Here is a 24,745-nt window from a genome sequence, read left to right as displayed (position 1 = left end):
GGAATACAAAAATGAACATAATAATGTTTTAATTAATACAGTATTCTGGATACAAGTTGAATACCACTAGATAAGAACCATATTTGCCTCAGAAATCTATGATAGTATGGGTTGAGATAAACCAAGGTTTAGGATAGCCACTTCACTATTCACATTCTAATCAATGCCAACCAGAAGCTGAAGCAATTTATTTTAGCCTAAGATTTTCAGTAAGTTATAGAACTTATCTTCTTGTGAATAAATCAAATTAACATACCTTCAGGTGATCTGTTGTCATTTAATGGCAGTTGGGGCAAGTCAAACACAGAGCCCTTACAAAGACTAAGAACCAAGTAATTGTGCCTTTTGAGGTCACCTTAACTTTTATTTTGCTTATATGTATTTCCATTAACATTCACATACAAATTATTTCAGGCAAAGGTTTGAACATGGAACTCAGCCTGGAAATACTGCCAACTATACTTACTTTATAAGCAGCTAACACTTCAGAGCAATCCCAAGCTGAACTGGTTACAATAGTAAATGCAAAACTTTTTCTACAAAATTTTATGGTCCCTGAAAATTCTGGAGGGCCAAAGGCATTAACTGGAAATAGCATTTGTTTAGAAAAAGAAAAAAAAGAGTCTTAATCAAAGATAATGGATAAAGTAACTATATTGGTTCTCATACACAATCTTCCTAAATTTTCACCCTGTAAAAAATGATTACAATGTCCTTCAGCCTTGCTATATGCCCAGTATAGTACAAAAAAAAAAAAGAAATTAAAAAAGTCAACAAAATTCAACATTTCAACAAGCTATGAACTATTTACTGTAAGCACATATTGAAATTCTGGAAGACATACTATTGTATCTTGAGAAAACACTATTAACAGGTAAGCTTGTGTCAAAGGCAGTTTATAAATGAAACAGTACAAATCTTATGTTTATGTATACAACTTATAAATCAGAAAAAGAAGTTGCTATTCTTCCAATAGTATAGCATCACACTAACACTATATAGTTAAGATTGAGAGTGTCTGTACACATATTCACTATACCTCTTTCTTGGTCATTCTCATTTGTTACCTAACATTGCCAATCAAGGTTCTATGTATTTGTTTCAGTTTGAGCAGGCTAAACCAATCACTTTCTTACTTAGCCTATAAGGCAAAGTTAATCCGTTCCAGGAAATGAGTTTCATAATCAGCAAAGAAACATTAACCCCACCACAAGATGGAAAGCTCATCCTAAGGACATGATATAAACCCTAACAAGACTATGCCCCTAGATATGGCCAATGTGGGAATAGTTAGAAGTCTGGAAAAATATGCTAGATATATAGAGATTAAATGATCATCAGAACAGTAAGAACTACTAGAAAGTCAAATGTGAATTACTGAAGGTTTCCTAGTGCAATATCAACCAACTTAATGGGTTACTGAACATTCTTCCACTACACATACTTACTGGTAGTGCAAATTAAAAAAATACAGTAACGATCAGTCTAAATCTTAGGGAATTTTGAAAAACTAGAATGATTACCTATCGAATCATATTTTTTATTCTGAAAATAGTGCTATAAACTCAATTATTTTCTTACTTCTTAGATATTCTATTATCTTAGATAATTTAAACATGGTTGCCTGCACAATAATTTTGGTTGTTTTGCTGCTGGGCTCCTCATGCATATGCTTAAAAATAACAGCACAACTCTAGGCATATACTGTGCTACTTTAACAAAAGTACGAGAAAAAATGTGAAACTTCAAATTTTGACAAGTGATTTTTTTTTTTGGTAGCAGGCTTCTTAAAAGCAACATCTAAAATCAGATGGCCTCATTAACAACTTGTTAGGAACTTATGTCTATAAAGACACTTAAGACAGGAAAATTGCTTTCAAAGAATTTTTCTTATCCACTTTGGTTTTTTAAAAAAAGATTGTGACAGAATAACCTCAAAAATAACTCCAAGTCATATAGGACATCACTATTACTGCTTTATCAAAGAAATATACCTTACAAGTATTTTAAACTTGGATGTTGTCAAATATTGTTTTTCAGCTAATATTCTAGTTTTAAGTTTTCAGATGTCACAATTCTGAACAATATAGCTTGGATCTCTAATGGAGAGGACATAACTGGGCGAAACTACGACCATAGTAACCTTAGTGAGCAGTGAGGCTCAGAGATCATTTGCTGAACATGGTTGACTGTTAACAGAACTGATTATTTGTTCACTCAAACAGGTGGTTCTAGACACTGCTACATTATCAATACAATAATCTTGCCAGATTTTTCAAGACACCTATTTACCATTTATGTTCAAAACCTGTACCATCAGAGGCAAAGCAGAGAAAAGTGAAAGCATAACTTGTTTCTATTTATCTAAATAAACTCATGGAAAAACAAATGTATAGGATATTTTTCTTATTTGATCTGTCAGCCAAAAAGTAACTATGAGGAAACTCAACCAAAAAATACCTGTTTCTAAATAGTAATCCTACAGTCCTTTTTCAATACCAAGACAAAAAAGTTTGCATATTCAAGATGATGCTTAAAATGAAAGTGATGGCTCAAAAATTTGTGTTTAAAATAAGAAACTAAAATCTCATCACTGTTAATTCCCCATGGCTTTTGGCACTGACATTATGATTTTAGTCTTTTGGTCACTAGAAGCTGCTAGTAAATACAGTAAGTCTTTAAAAGGGGGATGGGAGATGGAAGAGACAGTAAGGAACTGAAGAATATTTATATGCACATACCAGAGTTTGGAATAAACAGTCATTTCTGCTAGGGTTTTGAGAGAGTAGAACAGTTTTCTCACCTTTTTCTGTTTAAAAGATCATCTGATTAGAAATAATGCCATTAGGCTACTGTGAATGGTGTTGCCTGGCAGCAGCTTCAGTTTTATAGGCTAGTCTTCAATACAGATAAGTAATCTCACAAGAAATAATCATACATGGTAATAGAGTTAAAAGTGGGCAGTTCTTCCATGCATAAACATTTCAGGAGAAAAACCATCAATTTTAAAGATAACTGTCAGGTTTCACGTGTCCTAGTACACTCTATACCTAAGTTTTGCTTTATACCATTGGTGACTAAAATTAACAGTAAGTTTTGCAATGAGATCTTTTCGTTTTCCTGCAACTATATACACAATGCAAAACTATTCTGCATCACATGATTTTAAATGAAATAAATATAAAAATGAACCACACAATCAACACATAACTTTAATACTCAACATTATTTATCTTGATCACAAAGGTGATAACCTCCTTGTCAACAATCTTGTGAGTTGAGAAGCTGATTTTCATTCTCATATCCATCAGGCAGATATGCTCTCCTCAGCTGGTCTGACTTAGGTATGGAGCCTCCATTCTTCACATGGCGAGACAGGAAAGCACGAACTGCTGGATGATCAGCTTTCTCAAGGGGGATGTTGGCTTCCAGGCACATTTTCACAAAGTCCTGGATAACACTGACTTTCTCTGTTTGTGCAGTACTGTTGCACTGAAGAGATGCAGTTAGGGGCCTCTGCTTCTTTCTCACATTCTGCTCTTCAAATTCTGCCTTTCTCTTGGTGTGAGTCTTTGACTTGAGGTGGTCACTAATGGCAGACTTGCGAACATGATTCAGAACCACATTGCAAGAAGTGCAGAAGAGTTTTCCTCCATCTTCATGAAGCTCACCTCCAAACTCAGTGACTCGATCCAGGGGTGTCACATACAAAGCAGTCTTAGATCTATTTCGAGCTGGTGGTGCTGTTACTACAAACCGTTCCATTTCTGACTCTTAGTAAAGTTCTTTAAAAAAAAAGATACATACATATATATTTATATTTCATTCTAGAAGTAGTTAAAATAATATTAAAGATTAAAGACTTCAGCCAGAAGCCTGTAACTCATGCCTATAGTCCTAAACTACTCAGGAAGCTGAGATCTCAGACTCAGGGTTAGAAGCCAGACAAAGCAGGAAAGTCCCTGATATTCTTATTTCCAATTAACTACCAAAAAAGCCAAAAGTGGAGCTGTGGCTCAAGTGGTAAGAGTGCTAGCTTTGACCAAAAAGAAGCTAGGGACAGTGCCTGTGCTCTCAGTTCAAGTCCTAACCTTGGCAAAAAAGAAAAGAAAGAAAAAGAGGACTAAATATTTTAAATAAATGCACTCAATTCTCTGTACCACAAAAAGAAAACAAAACACAAAAAAACCTTTAATTCAAATTGGTAAGATATTTGTCTATCAAATCTTATCTAAAACATTTAAGGGAAGACAAACCTAGAGTAAATTAGTAATAACTCGGTCCATTCTTTGACTTTTATGACATTCAAATAAATTAAAACAATCTTTCAGAAAAATATTACCACAGGTCGAGTATTAATTACATTAATATTATCCAATTTAGATGTGTTCTTGTTTAAAAGAGCTTCTTTCAGAGACAAGTTATAGACTAAGTCAATTTTGTAATATTACATGCACAAAAAAACAATCTTCTTTGTTAGTGACAAATGATTAGTTAAGTCTTAACTTTTTCTTGGGGTGATGTCTTTCTGCTAAACTAAACCAAGATTTAAGCTAATTCAAAGTAGAAAGTCTAATATGTTAGCAAAAGATTCTTAAGTATATTATGAAGAAGTGAATAAGTGCAATTACAAGCAATGTGAATATTCTATTTCATTGCATTAATCAATGGTAGAGGGTATCTGGGTAACATTTTAATATGTTTAAATTGTTCCTATCACTTTTTCTTTTCATGCACAGCTCTCATTTTGTCAGATTTGTAATGGCAGAAAAGTTATGATCCTTGCCTAATACTTAGTGAACTATCATTACATGTCTGTCTGTAAGTTAATAGTATGTTGGTAATACTTAAATTTCACTTTCTATTTGAAAGCATTCTGTGTTCAAATATTTGGATTTCAAATCTTGAACCAAGTATGTTTCTTTGAAACTCAAACACTTCTGCTAATGGGAAAGCATTGTAATTTGCAAAACTTTTTTTTTTTTGTCAGTCATGAGCCTGAACTCTGGGCCTGGGAGCTGTGCCTCAGCTCTTCAGCTCAAGGCAAACACTCTACCACTTGCCACAGCGCCACTTCCGATTTTTTCTGCTTATGTGGTGCTGAGGAATCGAACCCAGGGCCTCACACTTGCAAGTCAAGCACTCTACCATTGAGCCACCTTCCCAGCCCCTGAAAAACTTTTTTTAAAAAGTCTGTTCGTGTAACTGCGAAGGGCAAGTAGCTATCCGGTTAAGGATGCTCCAGTTTACAGAGCCACATACCCCAAGAACAAAGGTGTTTTCACAAAGATATTTTAAACAAATGAGGAAGTTCAAAAGTTAAGACCCGGAACTTGCCAACAAAAGAGAAGCAGTAATTTACTACAGCAAATGAAATTCATCAGAAGTTTTGAAGCTTACATGTTTACCGGATTAGTTTCCAGTTTATGTTTTGTTTTTTTTTCTTCTTGATAACTTAAGTAGTCAAGATTCTTCAGTTTAAAAACAAGACGCACCAAATCAGGGCACTTCGACGCTAGTTCAAACCCGCAGATGCCTTCCAATCAATTTTTCAACAAGTGGTGGTGGGAAAGTAGTTTCTGGGCTTGCACCCTGTTCTCCCTGCGGTGCCGGGAAATCATGCCTTTACTGTAAAATAGGAAAAAACAAACGGAGAAGAAAATGGGGGAGGGGAGGGAGAGGGTGGTTGAAAATACCAACAGCCTCCACACAGGTGTCCACACCCCAAACCCCGTCGGCGCCTTCCTCCCGCCCCCCCCCCCCATCCCGTTTCTCCCCGACGGTCGGCGCGCCGAGGTGCCCTCGCGCGGGCCCCAGGCCCGGGGGAGGGGGCGGGTGGGGGAGAGGCGGGGCGCAGGGCGCCCGTGGCGTCTCGCCGCCTTCCTCCCGCGCCGGGATCGGCAAGGTGGCGCCCCACCGCTCCGACCCCGGCGGCTGGGCAGGGCCGCGTCTGGGTCTCCGGCTCTGGGCCCGAGAACTCGCCGAGTTGGCGGCGGTCTCTCGGGAGTCGGCGGCAGGCGGCTGGCGGCAGGCGCCAGGCGGAGGCGGCCACTGTCAGGCGCCCCGTCCCGTCCCCTCCCTCTTCCTCCCGCCGACAACGGCGTCCCGGCCCCGCCCCCGGCTCCCGCTCCGGGACTGAAGGCCCGGGGCCCACAACCCACACCAACGGCCAGGCCCACCCACGGCTACCCTAGCTCCTCGGTACCGTAGGATCGGGGCCGCTGTGAGGGAGACTAGACGAGGCCTGGCTGGAAAGGAAAGGGAGGGGAAGGAAAGGAGGAGCAAGGGGTTGAGGGAGGAGGACCAGACGCCGCCGCCGCCGTCGCCCGAACGAGCCCCACGGCGGCTGCCGTGTCCCCCGCCGCGCCCCGTCCTCCCGCACCGCCTATGGCAGAGCTCGTAGGCGGTCCTCAGCAACCGCCGAGCTACAGCGACCAACAGACGCGGGGTCTCACAAGCCGACGTCCGATTTGGCCAATAGCGTGAGGAGGGCGGGCGTGACTGTGATTGACAGCCAAACTTCTCCAACAAGAACAGGGGGCGTGGGTGGGCGGAGCCGGAAGTAGCGCCCAGCCGAGCTGCCCCTGTCCGGCTGGGGCGGGGGAAGGGGGAGGGAACTGAAGGAGGAGGAGGAGGAGGTTAGCCGAGGCAGCGACGGCGGCGGCGGCGGCGCAGGGGCTGGTACGCGCTGGGCGGCGAGAGCCTCATGGCGGAGGAAGAGAGCGACCAAGAGGCCGAGCGCCTCGGAGAAGAGCTCGTGGCCATTGTGGAGTCCCCGCCGGGCCCGGTCGGGCTCCGAGCTGTGGGCGACGGCAGGGGCTGCTCCGGCCGCGGCAGCTGCGGCGGCGGCGTCGGGATCAGCAGTCGGGATTACTGCCGACGCTTCTGTCAGGTGAGGCGCCCGTCGGCCGCCCCGACTTGTCACTGGGTCCTGGGCCTCTCGGCGTCTCCCGGCCTGGCGGTTCACGGTCCGGGCTGCGTCCGGCGCTCGACGCCCCGGCGGGGCGCGGGGCGTGCGGGGGAGCCCCCTGCCCCCTCGGGCTGCACCGATCTGCGGTGGGGAGGGAGGCGCGGAGCGGGACCCGGTGACTTGTGGACTTGGGGCTGCTGAGAAAAAGTGAGTTTGTGGAGGTTGGGGAGCTGGGGAGAGGAGTCAGCCGGCCGGCCAGCTGTGTCCGGAGGTGCCTCCCCTGCCCCGGCAGACACCCCCCGTTCTGCCCGGGGGTCCCGCCTTTCTCACTTCATTGGGAAGCGCCGGCAGCATTTTCTGCCACTCCTTCCCGCCCCCCGCTCCCCCTCTTTTTCGGGGATGGGAGGTGTGCCCTGTGGCTGCCGCCTCCTCTCCTGTCAGCGGCACCCCTCCCCCGCGGCCAGGGGCTCCTGTCATCCCCTCGCCGAATTCCGAGGTGCCGGTCCCTCCTTTGGCTTTGGCGCTGAACCGCAGTTAGTTCGTTCGTTATTTTTAAATCGGAGGTGGGGTGGTAGCAGCGAGTTTGATAGTCGTCTTTCCAGCCCCCTGGCTCGCAGTGTTTCCGAACTGCACCTCGGAAAGTCCTTTTCCTCAAACTATCGCCCCGGTTACATCACCCCGCCCATTCTTTAAAGTACCCTGTCGTCTTCCCAGGTAAATTTCAGTGTTGAGTGACGGTGAGTTACTTCCTGTATGCACCGCCTTTACTTTCAGGTGTCCTTCTAGCGTGGCCAAATGGAATACCGAGCTACCTGTTCAGGAGTCAAGTTTGTGTAAAGCTCTACACACATTTACAATTTCCGTTTCTTCATTCCCCACACTTGTTTTGAAAACCTTTTTGAACAAAAAGAAACTTTTTCATCCCACCCCTCTTAAAATTAATATCTTGGATATATAGGTTTTCAATCCTGGCTTCGCCTCTTTTTAGCAGCTTACAACGTTACTTAGCTAATCTTTGTGAGTTTTCTCCTGTCAACTAGGATAGCTTTTTTTTTTCCCCTCACTTGGATAAATATATAAAGAGTTTATGTAACTTAGCTATTAATTTCATTCTGGTCACAAGTATGAAGCAAAGCTAACAACAAATGGGCACCGTGTTTGCTGACAGTTCGTTTTAAGCCTTTCAAACATGGAAGGAAAAATGATGAAGTTGATATTTTCAAGGCTGAAACTGCCTTGGTATAAACAGTGGATCAGGTTCTCTTAATGCTCTTCATTTACTTTCTCATATTAGTTTTTAATTTGATAATTGACATTTATTGAAGCCCTGTGTTATCAGAACTTCTAAGTTGTAGATTTAGAAACAGTTTTATTGGTATAGACTTGTATCTGCAGGAATTTTAAGCTTCTGAAAATTAGTATACAATTAGTATTTTGAACATATTCAGGGGCAAAAATATTTTTGCATTTTTCTCTTTTGCCTTTTATTATCACTAACTTGACTTTGTATTACTTTTTTTTTAAATACTGGAGTTGAACCTAGGATCTAGATTCTGTCACAAGCTTACACCTCCAGCCCATTTTTTATAAGATTTAAAAATTTACCTGATCTACTATCCCTTCATTACTGAATTTGAAATTTATTTGCATACTAGAACATTTCTGAGAGCTTTTAGCTATTATTTTGCTTCTTAAAATCAATTTTAAGAACAAATTTAGCCTGTGAAAACCTATGTTTGCACTCTGTGAGGCCTAAGCACACGGATGGTCAGTCAACAAAAAACCAAAACCAATGTGTGATTATTGGTAGTAAAATATTTTATGAACAAGTGAACTTGACTATTTTATAAAATTATACCTCCAGAATATCTAAGGAAATAAAACTGAACAAGAAGACCTATAGACTTTTGTACTATTAAGTTATGAGTGAGGGGCTCAGACTGTAAAGTGTCTGCCTAGCAAGTGCAAAACCAGAGTTTAAACTTAGGTACTGCAAAAAAGCACAACAAAAAAACCAAAATTGTAAATTGATTAGAGGTGTGGCTGAAGTGGTAGAATGCCAGTTGTGAATAGAAAAAGTTGAGAATTCAGAGCTTAGACTTAAAATCCTGGTCCCAACCTCTCCTTACCCCTCCCCCCCCACCAAAAAAAGTTATGAGTGAGTTGAATTATACAGCATACTTTTATAGAGCCAGCTTTTACCTCAATACATATTTTGCAATTATCAGTTGATCTGGTCTTTGGGTTCCTATTCTACTTCATCCTTCCAGGTAAGCTTTGCGATTTTTTTTTAAACATTTAAACTTTTAGATGGGTTCAAAGAATTATTTTTATTAGTTGGATTTTGTTTTCTACTTGTTAGAATACTAATACAGTAATTCTCTTTTGAGTAAGGGGAACAGTGAATTATATAACCTAATTCCAAATAATTGTTCCCTTTTTAAAGATTTGATTTCTTAATACTTATGAAGGGTTATATTATGTGATTCTCTTTCATTAGTAAATTGCTTAATCATGAGTATATAAAATGTATAATTTATACTTGGCTAGGTAACTAAACAAATTACATATCTAGCCTAGTGGGATTGAGGAGAACCCAATTTATGCCTTCCTTGGAGGGAAGTAAGAATATTTCTTGTATAAGTGAATGAAAAGAGGAACACTTCTTTTGAGGAAAAGTTTTTGTATCTTTATTATTAAGGAAAAATAAAACTGAAGACATTATAAAGATGGGCCTTTCCTTGTTCCCTGCTATTAGACTCAAAAATTGCTCAAGTATAACTGGCCCCTGATGTGCACTGTATTTGCTTTACTAAGGTAAGCAGTGTAAAAGTAGCTTTTACTGAGAACCTATTAACTCCTAATCTGAAGGATGAAGTTACAAAGTTGAAAACAGGCCATGAATTTTATTTGAGGTAGATAAGCTGGGATTTGAATTTAGTCTTCAGTATCTACTCACTTCTAATAATTATAAATTTTGGAGGAGGGAGGCAAGTGGGTGCAAAGAAAAAGCTAATACATGTTAGGAATCAGGGATAAAGCATTTAAAAAGTACTCTTTCATTATGTTGTAGTGGTGAAAAGTAGGAAACAGATCATTACTGTCTTTCTGACTTGTTAGGTGCTGTGCACATTTCCCTAATTCCTGGAGTTACAATAAATTGAAAACTAAACAACTTAAGGTACTCTCTATTCTTTAGTGCCAGAGAGAACATCGTAAGTAATAAATATATCTAGAAATATTGTGATGGATTAATGAAAGTAGACTTTAAAATTATTTTGAACCACAGTAGACTTAACATCATTTCCATGAAGATGTCATGGATATAAAATGGGAGAGTGAACATAAAGTTCTTTGAATTGTACCTAGCCCATAGATAGGCTTAAACAGAAGCTATTAATACTCTGTCCTGCTCAATCCTCTTGAGGGTTTAAGAGGGGCATTAAAGATAATATGATCTGTTAATAGTTTATACTTTGTTTCCCACAGTAACTTAAAAGAAAGTTTAGAGGGGCTGGGAAGTGGCTCAGTGGTAGAGTGCGTGCCTCGCATGCATGAGGCCTTCGGTTTGATTCCTCAGTATCACATAAGCAGAAAAAGTTGGAAGTGACCCTGTGTCTTAAGTGGTAGAGTGCTAGCCTTGAGCCGAAGAGCTGAAAGACAGCGCCCAGGCCCAGAGTTCACAACCAACCCCCCCCCCAAAAAAAAAAGTTTAGAAATGTAACCATTCTTAAATTGTTTGTAAACATATTGTTTATAATCAAATAGTCCTGATGAAACAATGATTTGGAAAACATTTTCTCTATAACAATATCAGGCAGTCCCAGGTTTTCCTGCAGAGGACACTTGGCAATACTAAAATATTTTTAATTGTTAAGATCAGCAGCCACTGGGGAAGAGGCCTGAAATATTGTTGAATCTCCTATAGGGCACTGATAGGTCTAATAATGAAGGATTGCCTGAGCTACAATAAAAATAGTACCTAGGTTGAGAAACCTTGCTGTACACTTTACTTTGGGATTCTTAGTATTTTATATGTGTAATGGCATTTGTGGCCAAAAACGGTTTTAATCATTCTCAAGTGATTTTTAAGCAACTATTATTAAAAGGTTTGCTTCACTGTTTTTTTTGTTTTTTAATAAGGTATAGTCCATGTGTCTTTTAGAGAAATTCCAACTTAATTGTTTAAGAAGAAACAATTCTTAGCCAGGTGCCTGTGTCTCATGCCTGTAATCCTAGCTACTCAGGAGGCCGAGATCTGAGGATTGTGGTTCAAAGCCAGCCTGGGCCGGAAAGTTCTTGAGACTCTTACCTTGAGACCACTAGAAAACCTGAAGTGGCGCTGTGGCAGAGTGGGAAAGCGCTTGCCTTGAGCTGAAAAGCACAGGGACAGCGCCCACTCCCAGAGTTCAAGTCTCACAACTAACCAAAAAAAAAAAAAAAAAAGAATAAACAGTCCTTGGTCTTGACATATAAAATAATACATCAAGCTTTGTAAATAGTTTCTGACACTATGTAATATATTTTTATGGTTTTCTGTGGGGGCAGTACTAGGGTTTGAACTGTAGGTCCCAGGCTTGGTAGGCTCATGCTCTACTGCCTGGGCTATACTCCAGCCCCCCATTTGCTTTTCTTTTTAAATATAATTTTATTGTTACTACCTTGATATAAGGGTTACCATTTAGGAAGTCAGGTAATGAGTGCATTTCTTTTTTGGACAATGTCATCCTTTCCTTCACTTTCCCCCAGTCCTCCCCCCCAACCCCCCGCCACACGTATACCCCTAGCCTCCTTCTCTGTCCACAAGTTGCACAGTTCATATTCTACATAGTGTATTAAAAACAATTCTTGAAGCTGGGTTCCTGTGGTGCATGCTAGCTGCTCAGGACGCTAAGATCTGAGGATGGAGGTTTGAAGACAATGTTGTCAGGAAAGCCCATTACACTTTTTTTTTGGGGGGGGGGGTGTCCAGTCATGGGGCTTGAACTCTGGGCCTGGGCCCTGTCCCTCAGCTCTTTAGCTCGAGGCTAGCGCTCTACCACTTGAGCCACAGCGCCACTTCCAGCTTTTTTCTTTTTTGCTTATGTAGTGCTGAGGAATCGAACTCACGGCCTCAGGCATGCAAGGCAAGCACTCTACCACTGAGCCACTTTCACAGCCCTCTCTCTGTTTTTTTTTTTTTTTTGGTCAGTTGTGGGGCCTGAACTTTGGGCCAGAGCGCTGTCCCTCAGCTCTTCAGCTCAAGACGCACTCTACCACTTGAGCCACAGAGCCACTTCCAGCTTTTTCTGCTTATATGGTGCTGGGGAACAAACCCAGGGCCTCATGCATGCAAGGCAAGCCACCTTCCCAGCCCCTACACTCTTATCTCTAATCACCAAAAATCCAGAAGTGGAGCTTTGTCTCAAGCAATAGAACACTAGCAATTAGCAAAGCAGCTCAAGTCCCAGGACCTGTACAAGAATACATAATACGGTTGTGTAGGCACATGCTCTCCTTTACCCCCTTTCTCCTTTACCCCCCCTATGCATGCATGAGGCCCTGGGTTCGATTCCTCAGTACCTGATAAGCAGAAAAAGCCGGAAATGGTGCTATGGCTCAAGTGGTAGAGCACTAGCCTTGAGCTGAAGAGCTGAGGGACAGCGCTCAGGCCCAAAGTTCAGGCCCTACAACCGACCAAAAAAAAAAAAAAAAGATAAGAGTGTAATGGGCTTTCCTGCCCACTTCCACTTAGGCACTTTTGCTGATTTACGGACGATACAAATTTCTTGGATTTGTTTGCCTGGGCTGGCTTTGAACCTTGATTTCTCAGATCTCAGCCTCCTGAGCAACTAGAATTATACAGGTATGAACCCACTGGCTCCAGCACATTTTCCATGTTTTTGTGTACAGTTACAACTTTGATAATTGCAGGGAAGAAAAGGTATAGGATACATTATAGTTATTTTTAACATTCTCAACTTAGAAACAGTAGTGCATATGTTTATTATGTTTTTAAAATAAGATGGTATGGGTATTTGTTTAAAATACTTATACATGATAAAGCAAGTTTTCAGACACCATATTATTTATATTTAGTCTTGGGAAACTAAATGGATGCACATTTGGATTTTATTATTTGTCTACTTATCATTCTTTGATGGTAAGGTCCTTTGCAGAGGTCTCCCAGATAGAAGAATCTTAGTGATACCTCAGATATGTGTATTCATTCTCATTAGAGTGTATGGAGGGGTGAAAACTAACAGCATTTGACCACAATTTATCAGTTTTTAGATACGTAAAAATAATGTGTACCTTTTGACTTAATCATTATTCTTACAGAATTTATTTCTTGGGAAATGTAAATTCGGACATAAAAGTGTTCATGACAGCACTAGTTATAATTAATAGCAGAAATAAAAAAATTCAATAGTAACCAGACCTTTTAAAATAGTGGGGTATTTTTAATCTTAATAAACTAAAATATTTTAGTCACAAAAATGATATTTTCAGTGACTATGTAATAACCTAGAAAGCTAAAATTCAACATCAAGCGAAAAAAATCATGCAATTTGACTATAGGAAAGTTCATTCTCACTGTAGTGACATTTGAGGTTTAGAAGGAGGAAGTGCTTTAAAGGATGATCATATGAGCTATATCAATAAAGAGGATTTTTTTGATAATCCATAAGAACTTTGCATTTCAAGTCTTTTAGTACTTGGTAGAAGTTATATTTGCATTTTCTTTGTGAGCAAGTCCACAGTAAGATTCTCTTAAGAATTTCAAAAACCGGAAGTGGCGCTGTAGCTCAAGTGGTAGAGCGCTGGCCTTGAGCTGAAGAGCTGAGGGACAGCGCCCAGGCCCAGAGTTCAAGCCCCGCGACCGACAAAAAAAAATAAAAAATAAAAAATAAAAAAAAATAAAAAAGAATTTCAAAAACCTTGATGTAACAACAAATACAACTCAGTAATAACTCAAACACACTAAACTAATGAACCTTTCATATAAACCATTGTGGTATAAACAGCAGTACCTTATTTTGCTAATAATCATAGTTTGCCCATTTATTTCTATATTTTCTGTAGCTCTTTTCATAATACAGCAGCACTGAGTAGTTGAGATGGAAGAAACATAGTCCATGAGGTATTTCCTTGCACTTTAAGAAAAAAATATGTCAGTACCTGTCCTAGATTTTCATTTATTTGCAATAACCTTATAAGCACTATTTTTACCTTCATTTTCTAAATGATGCAGCTGAGATGCAGAGAGGTTAAACACTTACTCCCAAGACATATAATAAGAGAATGGAAATATATCAAGATGTTAATGGTTATATGTGGGCAATTCATGAGATGAATTTTTTTTCTCAAATATTATAGATTTTACTACAGGAGTATGAATAGTTTATAATTATAACATATACAAATTAGGTAGAACAGAACTGTGAGGTTAGAGCTCATTTATCTTTTCTTAAATTTACCGCTTTGATTTCCTGTGTGTTAACCTATGTTTATAAACTTGGACTAGAAATGTAAATTACTTCTTTTTCTACTGACATCTAATCTGAAACAGTTGGGATAGGTCCAGCAAACAGGTTTTTCAAAAGCCTTCTGATGTTTACTAGACTGTGGAAAACATTAGACTAACCAGCGATTTGGAAATTATTGATAAGTATTGAGATCTGAAAAATGTATTCTTCTAGATCTTGGCTTAGGAGTTTGAAATTTGTAGCTCAACATAGAACTGTGCCATTGTTAACATTCAATGCTGTTGTATGATTAAAATACTTAGCATTTTTTTGAATGTGGAGACAAGACCCCAAAGAATGTTATAATATCACATCCGGTTCTAATCTGCATATCTGGAATAAGTGGTAGTGTTGGTTGTTTTTGGGGTGCTGTGTTAAATTCAGGCTCTTTCAGCTTACACTCTATTACCGAGCTACATCCTCCCCTACCCCAAGGAGGTTTTTTTTTTCTTTCTTTTTTTAACTGTACTGTGGTTGAACTTGGTCTTGTACTTACTAGACAAGTGCACATAAGTGCCCTCCACTTCAGCCTTGCTCTTTCTTTTTTTTTTTTTTTCTGGGGAGGGTCTCTGTTTTGGGCTGGGTGCCATGATCTTCCTACCGTAAGACTCACATGTAGCTGAGATCAGACATGTGTACCACCACTGTCAGGCATATGGATTTCACTAACTTGGTCCAAGCTGTTTTTGACCTGAGATCTTTCCAATAGTATACCTCCCAAGTATTGGGATTACAGTTGTTAGCCCACCATACCCATCATGATAGTTTTTAAGTTTAAACTAACAGGTTTTAATTTGGTATGTCAGCAGTTAAGGTACAGGGGAATAAATGTATCACATTTAATCAGTCTAATTTGATCAATTGAGCTGAGTGATACTCTGTAATTGATGAGATAACCTGAGCATGAAAGCTAAGGTGAGTGTGCCTTAGTTCAAGCCCCTTCAGAATCACATAGAGCTCCCCTGTGACCCAGCAATACTACTTTTAGGTGTTGACCCGAATGATCACAAACAAGAACATACTAAAGCTCCCAGCACAACTATGTTTATTGCAGCATTATTTACCATACTAAGATATGGAACCAACCCAGATGCCCCTCAGTAGATGAATGGATCAAGAAAATGTGGTATGTGTACACAATGGAATTCTATGCCTCCATCGGAAAGAATGACATTCCCCATTTGTTAGGAAATGGAAAGACTTGGAAAAAATTATATTAAGTGAAGTAAGCCAGACCCAAAGAAACATAGGTCTCATGGTTTCCCTTATTTGCAATAACTAGTATATGTCTGAGACAAGCAGAAAAGGTCAGATAAGATGATGTTAGGTGAAATGAATCCCAAGATAAGCACACAAGAGGTTTTTTCTTTCTTGCTATTGTTTCTAATATATTTATAAGGGCTTTTTGTTGTTGTTTTGTCCCTCCCCCAGGTATAACCCCTGTTTTTACTGTATTTGATGTTATTATAATTTGTGGAGGGGAAGGGAAAAAACAAACTGCTTTAATAGGGATACAGGAACCCATTGCAACAATGAAATATACAAGATGCTATGTCAAAAAGTGAACTTTACAACTTTGGCGGGGGTTGGGGTTTGAGGAGTGTAGTTGTGGAGATGGGAGGGAATGGATGGTGGGGAAAAACAAAGGAGGAGGCAACAATACTTGATAAGAAATGTACTCATTACCTTGCTCACATAATTGTAACCCCTCTGTATGGTATTTTCACAATAAAAAAACTTATTAAAAAAAAGAACTAGCACAGACAGAAAAATATTTCCACTTTTGAATCATCTCTCATTTTCAAGTTTATAAAGAGATTAAAGTCTACAAACCAGAGTTTAAAGATCCCAAATAACTTCCTTCTTAGAATAAACCTTCCATCAGAGCCAAAGGGCCTCTCTTGATATTCCCCTGACAGCTTGGGTCATCTTTCTGACTATAAAGGTCCTCTTTCACCACTGTTAAGGAAAATTTTTTATCCTTCACATTTTTATTTTCTTACTTTTCTAAAATTCAGGTTAGTAGGAGAAACATTACTAAATCCTGCCCAGTACTCAATAAATTTTGTATTTCCCTGAAATTAATGACAGGTGGGATAGGGACTAGTGTTGACTTACTACTTTTGCAGTAAAATTTTGTGTTATCAGATGGAGAATATATAACTAATTCTGTCTAGTAGTAAGCCCTTCTTCTTTTCTTGCCTGTATGGGTTTGAACTCTGGGCCTGGTGCTCTCTCGCCTTTCTTTCTCATGGTTTGTGCCCTACCACTTGAGCCATACCTCTACTATAGAGTTAACTGGTGATAAGGGTCTCAAAAATTTGTCTGTCCTGACTGTCTCAGAACCTCGTGTCAGATGTTAGTCTCTGAGTAGTAAGAATTAGAGACATGAGCCACAGGTGCTTGTTTTACTTAGCTTATTCATTGTGATGATAAATACCCCAGAAAACAACATAAAGGGAATAAAGACAACACTTGGCTCAGGATAACAGAGATTGTAGTCTGTGATTGCCTGGCTCTATTGCTTTGGGTCTGAGATGAGGCAGAGCATTATAGTGTTTAAGGGAATGTACATATACAGTACAGTAGGAAAGGAGTGGACTTAGATATCACTAGGAGTGATATCTTCTAGTGGTCTTCATTTTACGAAGTCTCACCCCTGAAAATTTTTATCACTTCCCAGTAATGTCATCAAATTATGAATCTATCAATTGATTAATACATTAGTTTGATCAGATCCAGAAACTTAGACAACTAGGAACCAAGCTTTCAAAATACTTCTTGTAAACTATAGCATACAGAAAAGACTGGGCCCAGACAATTTTATTTACACCAGCCAAGATGTCAGTCAGTTGTGCCAACTGCTAGGATCCGTAACTAGTTATTAAATTTGGGTGGACAATCTCATCAAGTGGTCATTTGTGCCACTGTGTTGTCTGATTTTTGGGGAGAGTTAGTGTTTCTTCCTTTTGGGTAGTATATGAATTTACAAATTTCCATGGAGAGCAGCCCAAGGCACCAGGTCTTAATTGATGTTCCCTATTTCATTTTATTTTTTGACATTTAAAAAAATTAACAATTTTATTTTCCAATTCAAGGATATTGATTCATGATGGCCCAAGATCAAGACATTTTAAATAATGAATCAAGCGACTATATTTTTTAACATAATAGTATAAAACTTGTACATACTATAGAGTGATGTTTGGCTACATTTATAAATTATACAGTATTGAAACCAGGGCAAAAGTTTTATCTCTTCAAAGCAAACTTCCTTTCTGGCCTTCCCTCCGTCCCTCCGTCCCTCCCCTCTTCTCTCTCTCTCTCTCTCTCTCTCTCTCTCTCTCTCTCTCTCTCTCTCTCTCTCTCTCTCTCTCTCTCTCCTTCCATCCCCCTCCCCTCCTAATTTGTGATAATAGGGTTTGAACTCGGATTCTGGTCTGATTTGCTGACTCAGCTGGGGCTCTACTTATTTATGTTTATTTTTGTTAACTAGTTGAATAAAGGGGTTTTGTCCTGGGAAGGTGGCTCAGTGGTATAGCCCTTGCCTTGCATGCATGAGGCCCTGGGTTCAATTCCTCAGAACCACATAAGCAGAAAAAAGCTAGCTGGAAGTGGAGCTGACACTCAAGTGGTAGCGTGTTAGCCTTGAGCTGAAAAGCTGAGGGACAGCGCCCAGGCCGAGAGTTCAGGCCCCACAACCGACCAAAAAAAAAGGGGGGGGGGTTCAATTCCAGAAGTCAGGTGATGAGTACAGAGCATTTTGGTTAATGTCATCCCATCCATCATTTTCTCCCATCTTTCCCTATCCCATCCTTACCCTTGTTACATACTTTGATATTCCCTACTTTATATTTCATCATTTAAAGATTTTTTAATTTTTATTTTGTGTTACCTTAGTACTCTTGTGCTGAAAATAAATGTGTAATCATAGCTGCTTCTGCTTCTTGTAAAGTGTCACCTGCAGTGTTAAAACTACAGGCAATGTCCTTAGCCTCTACTGTTCTGCCCTTGTTTTTGTGGTTTTTCTCTCTCCAACTTTGTATACTAAGAAATATTTAATCTTGTTACCTAGGCTGTTGTCAGGCTCCCCATTCTTAGGCCTATTGGAATACTGATAAAAGTACTTTTATTGTGCCCCATATTTATGTCACTTATTCACAGGTACCTGAGATGAAGTTGCCTTCTGTGTGTGTGTGTGTGCGTGCGCGTGAGCTCACACGGGTGTGCACGCGCATGTGAGTGCACGCAAGGCTAGTATTCTACACTTGAGCCACAGTCCACTTCTGCCTTTTTTGAGTAGTTTATTGGAGATGAATCTCACTGACTTTACTGTTCAGGCTGGCTTTGAACTATGATTCTCAGATCTCCAGATTCTCAAATTACATGTGTGACCCATCAGTGCCCAGCTTGAAGTTGCTTTTAATATATCTGATGTTTATTCTTTAGTATCTAGTAAAAACAGTATCTCTTTGATCGTTGTTTCTTACCCTTACCTATCATTTACTGCACTTTTAATTGTTCTAGACTCTTTAGACTAATCTTAAGTTAGCCACTCCTTTCTTCCTTTCTCTCTGCTTTTTTCTTCCTTCAGTTCTCTTATAGTAGCTCCTGTAATGCTAGAATTAAAGTCAGTGAGTTCTGAGTTCATTAAAAAAGAAAAAGAAAAAGTTCAAGCCAAGTGATGGTGGCTTCAGTTTAAAGCCATACTAGACGGCAGAATCCGTGAAACTTACTTGTGGCTTAAGTGGTAGAGCACTAGCCTTGAGTAGAAAAGCCAAGGAGTTTATATAAATAAATGGTTGTCAGTAGTGAAAAAGGTATCTTTATCTTTAACCATAATTATAAATTCATTAAATCAGATTATTTTAAATACTAATTCTACTCAAGATTATTGTTAGTAGATAAGAGAGATGTAATGGACTCACTGTATCTAGATTTCATCTTTTTTCCCCCCTTAGAAATTGTCTCATGCCATTCTGTGGACATATGGAAAAGTGGGAAAGAATTAATATTAGTAATTGACTACATGCCTTTGCTAAAGAATATTGATTCATGGTCCTTAATATATAACTGAAGGTTCTGAACTTGGTCCAATTATGTCTGTATGTATGAATTATTTTTTGTTTGCAACTTGATGGTAACTTGAAAAATTTCCCTTTCAGATTTATAAGGTGATGTAAAATAAGTAAATTTTGATGTGTTTGCTAAGGTATACTAAAGATTCTATACTTCTATACTAAACTTCTATACTAAAGATTCCTAAATACTTTTGATTTTTACCCTACAGGTGGTTGAAGATTATGCTGGAAGATGGCAGGTCCCTTTGCCCCAGCTTCAAGTTCTTCAGACTGCACTTTGTTGTTTCACATCAGCCAGTGCATCATTCCCAGATGAATGTGAGCACGTACAATATGTCTTGAGTAGTCTTGCTGTGTAAGTATTCTTTACTTCTAAACACATCTGTTGATGTATCTTAATAGATTTTTAGGGGCTGGGAAGGTGGTTCAGTGGTAGAGCGCTTGCCTTGCATGCATGAGGCCCTGGGTTCAATTCCTCAGCATCACATAAGAAAAAAGAAAAAAGCTGGAAGTGGCGCAGTGGCTCAAGTGGTTGAGTGCTAGCCTTGAGCTGAAGAGATGAGGGACAGCACCCAGGCCCAGATTTCAGGCCCCACAACCGGACCCTCCCCCCTCTCCACCCCCCCAAAAAAAAGAATAGATTTTTTATAAGTCAAGCAGAAAAGGTCAGTTAAGGTGATGATAGGGAAATGAACCCTAAGATAGGTATTCAAATGTTTTTTTCTTTCATGCAGTTGTTTCTAACACATTTATAAGATTATTTCTTTGTTGCTTTGTATGTCTCTCCCCCACGGTATAATCCCTGCTTTCACTGTATTTGATGTTGTTATAATTTGTGGAGGGGAAGGGAAAAAACAAATCGTTTAAATAGGGATACAGGTGGACCCATTGCAACAATGAGATGTACAAGTCGTTATGTCAAAAATGAACTTTACAACTTTGGTTGGGAGGGTGGGGGGAGGATGGGATGGGAAGGAGAAACAAAGGAGGAGGCTACATTGCTTGATAAGAAATGTACTCATTATCTTGCCCATGTAATTGTAACCCCTCTGTACAGTATTTCACAATAAAAAAAAATAATAGATTTTTAGCCAGGATACTAGTGGCTCACATCTATAATCCTAGCTACTCAGAAAGCTGAGATGTGAAGATTGTGATTTGAAACCAGTTTGGTCAGGGAAGTTTGTGAGACTATCTCTAATTAACCACCAAAAAAGCCAGAAGTGGAGCTGTGGCTCAAGTGGTAGAGTGCTAACTTTGAGCACTCTACTGGCAAAAAAGAGAAAAAAAAGACATTTATTCTGTGGAAGAAATCATTCATAAAATCTTAAAATGAAAATTTCATTTATTCACCTGAGTTTCTAGTTTTAATTTTAAACGTTTAATAACAATTATAGTTAAAATAGAATTGTAGCAAGCAGATGCTCAGATCTCTGCAAGCACTTTGCTTTTTAATTCTGTAGAATATCCTGTCAAGCTTAATGCTATCCCAGTATTGAACGATTGAGGTCATGCTGGTTGGCAGAGAACTATGATGGTCTCTTAAAACAGGCCTATTTCTTTAAAAAAAATACTTGTAGAGAACTTCGAATTAAAATTACCTTTTTTGGCCTAGTGCTGTTGGCTCACTCATGTAATCCTTGCTATTCAGGAGGCAGAGGTCTAAGGATTGTGTCTCGAAGCCAGCTTGGGCAGGAAAGTCCATGAGACTTTCAGTTAACTACTTCAATTAACCCCCAGTGAACCAAAAGTAGTGCTGTGGCTCAAAGTGGTAGAGCACTAGCCTTGAGCAAAAAAGTATAAGAACAGCTGTCAGGCCCTGAGGTCAAGTTTCCTTGTACAATGTATAAGGAACCATGTTGGAAGTACAGAATAACCTCTCCAGGCATCAGACCTGCTGGTGTATTGCTTAGCCTCCAGAATTTATTTGTGAGTCAAGCAAAATTGTACTAATTATAAATTATCCAGTCTCAGTAACTGTGTTATAGTGATACTTGGGGTTATATTCTTTTGTGAGCTACCTACTTATATTTTAATCATTTTATAAGCATATTAATTGGAACTTTTCTTAATTTTCATGAGCTCTTTATATATTCGTGATATTAAGCTCTTTTGTGATATAAGTTGCAGTATATATTTTACATTCATCTTTGCTTTGGGCCATAGTGGTTATACCTTCAATAAATTTCTGAAAATCAAGGATTTTTTTGAGGGGGTTGGTTGTGGGGCTTGAACTCTGGGCCTGGGCGCTATCCCTGAGCTCTTCAGCTCAAAGTGAGTGCTCACCCACTTCAGCCACAGTGCCATTTTCTGGTGGTTAATTGGAGATAAGATTCTCATGGACTTTTCTGCTTGGGCTGGCTTTGAACCGTGATCCTCAGATCTCAGAGTCCTAAGTAGTTAGGATTACAGGCGTGAGCCATTGGTGCATCGCAAGGATTTTTAACTGCAGTTTAATATTTATGAATTTCCTTTATTGCTCCTAATTTTGAATCATAGTTCAAATTTGTTTTTCTATAACCAGGTTATATTGGAATTCTGTTAGATCTTTATGTTTTACTTTCTGGGATCTCTTTTAGATCATTATTTTGTGCTCTAGGGATATTATTAATTAAAATAAGGCTTATTTGAACACAAACACTGCAATATCTTGACAGCTGATCTGATAACTGGGACAACTACTGACTATGTGGCAGGTAGCATATATACTGTGGATACCTTGCATAAAAGGATGATCCATGTCTCCTTTGGACAGTGTACGATTAAACCACATTACTTAGAACAGCATATGATTTTGAACTTACAAACGGTCTAGTTCAAAAATTTCCCATGCAATATTTTTTTATGTAAGTTGACCAAAGAAAACAAAATCAGTCATGGGTGAGTAGTTTAATGAATATGCCTACATCCTTGCTGAACACTTTTTTTAGGTTTTTTTCTTTATTGATATAGATACAAAGATTGTCATTAATATTCTCATTTATATTTGTACTATATTCCATTATATGGGTGTACTTGAAATTAATATACTTTTTCCTTGATGGCCAACACTTGGATTTCTAGATTTTGCTTTAAAAAATCTGATATTAAGGCTTGTATTCAAGTTTTTGAACTTACATGTGTTTAGCTAGAGGATGGAATTCTTGTAATTGGAACTGCTAGGTCAAATGACATGTGTACAATCTTAAATTATTGTATTGCTCTTAAAAGAGGTAGTTCCATTTACAATCCCTTCAACAAGTCATAATGGCTTGTTTTGTACACTAAAAAGACATCAAAGAATACATAAACTATTGTTTTAAAAAGAAGGGGCTTTTCATCTTTATGGTTTTTACTTAAGTATGTGTGAGGTAGAGCAGTTTTCCATGCTTGAAAAAGATTCACTTCACTTTTCTGTGCAGTATTATATTATCATTTTTAATAGAAGTGACTTTTTTAGACTAAATAGTTAATGCCTACCTTTTAAAATTTCAGTCTTAACAGTTTTTATTTTATTTTATTTATTTACTTTTTGGGTCTGGTTGTGGGGCCTGAACTCTGAGCCTGGGCGCTGTCCCTCAGCTCTTCAGCTCAAGGCTAGCGCTCTACCATTTGAGCTACAGCGCCACTTCCAGCTTTTTTCTTTTTGCTTATGTAGTGCTGAGGAATCGAACCCAGGGCCTCAAGCATGCAAGGCAAGTGCTCTACCACTGAGACAACTTCCCAGCCCTAACAGTTTATTTTAAAGGTAAACCATTTATAAAAACACAATTTAAAGCCAGGCGCTGGTGGCTCACGCCTGTAATCCTAGCTACTCAGGAGGCTGAGATCTGAGGATCACGGTTCAAAGCCAGCCCGGGCAGGAAGAGACCATGAGACTCCTATCTCCAATAAACCACCAGAAAACCGGAAGTGGCGCTGTAGCTCAAGTGGTAGAGCGCTCGCCTTGAGCTGAAGAGCTGAGGGACAGCGCCCAAGCCCAGAGTTCAAGCCCCACGACCGACCAAAACAAAACAAAACAATTTAAGCCAGGCACCAGTGGCTCAGGTCTATAATCCTAGCTACTCAGCAGGATGAGATTTGAGAATTCAAGAGACTTGTTTTTTTTTTTTTTTTAGTTGGAGAATTAAACAGAAAGCAATGGTGGGAGTAGAGGCATGGCTTATGTGGTAGAGTGCCAGTCTGGATCTAAAAAGACCAGTCATAAGCCATGTATTCAAGTCCTAACACTACCAAAGGGAAAAGAAAAGAGGGGTGTGTTTATGGTGGTAACATATAAATTATTAAAAGCACAAGTATTTAAAGTATTTTCCAAATAATTTATTTAAAAAGGAGGTACCAGAAAATGAGTACTACTATGAAAGGGCTAATCAGGGTAAGTTTGGAGTTTGAAGAATTTTGTCCTTTATTAGATACATGCTTTCATAGTGATCCTCCTTCTGGTTTAGTGTAAATTTTATCCATCCTTTAACATTCTTGGGTTAAACTAGACTTTGTGACTAGCTTAGACAATCCTTCCATAATCATTCTATTATTCATCTGTTCATTGTAGGAGTTTCTTTGAGTTGCTGCTGTTCTTTGGAAGAGACGAGTTTTATGAAGAGCCTTTAAAGGATATTCTTGGATCGTTCCAGGTAAAATAGTTTAGAACTTCACATTTTTTTCTATGTCTAAAACTCTCCCCTGAAAAAGTTTACTGGGTATGTAAAAGTTTTGCTTATAAGTTTTTATGGCTGCTAAGGTTACAGTGTTTAAGGTCCTGTTTTTTCCAGCAGATAGTTAAATATCTTAAGGTTAATTTTTAACTGTATTTCCAAGCGGCTCATAGCCAAGATTTCAATTTCACATGTGCTAGACCAGAGCTGCTACCAGGCCTGTAGATACCTGAGTACATTCTGGCATATACAGTAGCTGCTGTAATTTAGAACTATCCAGGTAAGAAAGTATTTTTCTTGCATAGACTACAAGTAGACTGTGTACCATGTTAATTTTTTTCTGTGGTGATATCCAGATTTTCTCATCTCATAGTAACCTTCTAAAGCTAAGAGGCCTAGTTTTCATTTTGTATCTGGGTAAGAGAAATGAGAATAAAACTAGTAGGTAAGAAGGACAAATTGTGCGTATGTAATGAACATTAGATCTTTTACCATTTACTTGGGGATCAACCCTGGCACTCTCTTGTTAACTTATTTTTCTTCAACAGATTCCTATAAAACTCCATTTTGATCAAAAAGTTATTAATAGTGTATCTGCTTTGACACACTTCT

At 39.2% G+C, this 24,745-nt stretch overlaps 2 protein-coding genes across 4 annotated transcripts in view; one reads left to right on the top strand and one right to left on the bottom strand.

Moving 5' to 3' along the window:
* Positions 1 to 12: 12 nt before the first annotated feature.
* On the bottom strand, positions 13 to 6,387 carry LOC138837227 (CGG triplet repeat-binding protein 1). 3 transcript variants are annotated; one of them, XM_070035967.1, is made up of 3 exons: positions 6,206 to 6,387; positions 5,409 to 5,628; positions 13 to 3,785 (listed from the first exon to the last, which is right to left on the bottom strand). In XM_070035967.1, exon 3 carries the CDS (start codon positions 3,763 to 3,765, stop codon positions 3,262 to 3,264), a length of 504 nt encoding a protein of 167 aa, XP_069892068.1. In that variant the 5' UTR covers positions 3,766 to 3,785; positions 5,409 to 5,628; positions 6,206 to 6,387; the 3' UTR covers positions 13 to 3,261. The 3 variants fall into 3 exon arrangements, with proteins under 3 accessions (XP_069892068.1, XP_069892069.1, XP_069892067.1); XM_070035968.1 differs by having other exon boundaries at positions 5,496 to 5,628; XM_070035966.1 differs by having other exon boundaries at positions 5,401 to 5,628; positions 6,206 to 6,385.
* A 275-nt stretch (positions 6,388 to 6,662) lies between these two features.
* Positions 6,663 to 24,745, top strand: part of LOC138837226 (zinc finger protein 654-like) — a 30,220-nt gene continuing 12,137 nt past the window's right edge. Inside the window, exons 1-3 of the mRNA XM_070035965.1 lie at positions 6,663 to 6,892; positions 19,709 to 19,854; positions 24,031 to 24,112. Coding sequence (XP_069892066.1) covers positions 6,707 to 6,892; positions 19,709 to 19,854; positions 24,031 to 24,112 — 414 coding nt within the window. The 5' untranslated portion in view covers positions 6,663 to 6,706. The remainder of the gene's footprint in view (positions 6,893 to 19,708; positions 19,855 to 24,030; positions 24,113 to 24,745) is intronic.

Source organism: Dipodomys merriami, unplaced genomic scaffold (assembly GCF_024711535.1).
Source record: "Dipodomys merriami isolate MVZ:Mamm:240054 unplaced genomic scaffold, mDipMer1.0.p SCAF_2667, whole genome shotgun sequence".
NCBI lineage: Eukaryota > Metazoa > Chordata > Mammalia > Rodentia > Heteromyidae > Dipodomys > Dipodomys merriami.
Note: the sequence above shows the minus strand (reverse complement) of the source record. Positions and strands in the feature narration are given on the sequence as shown.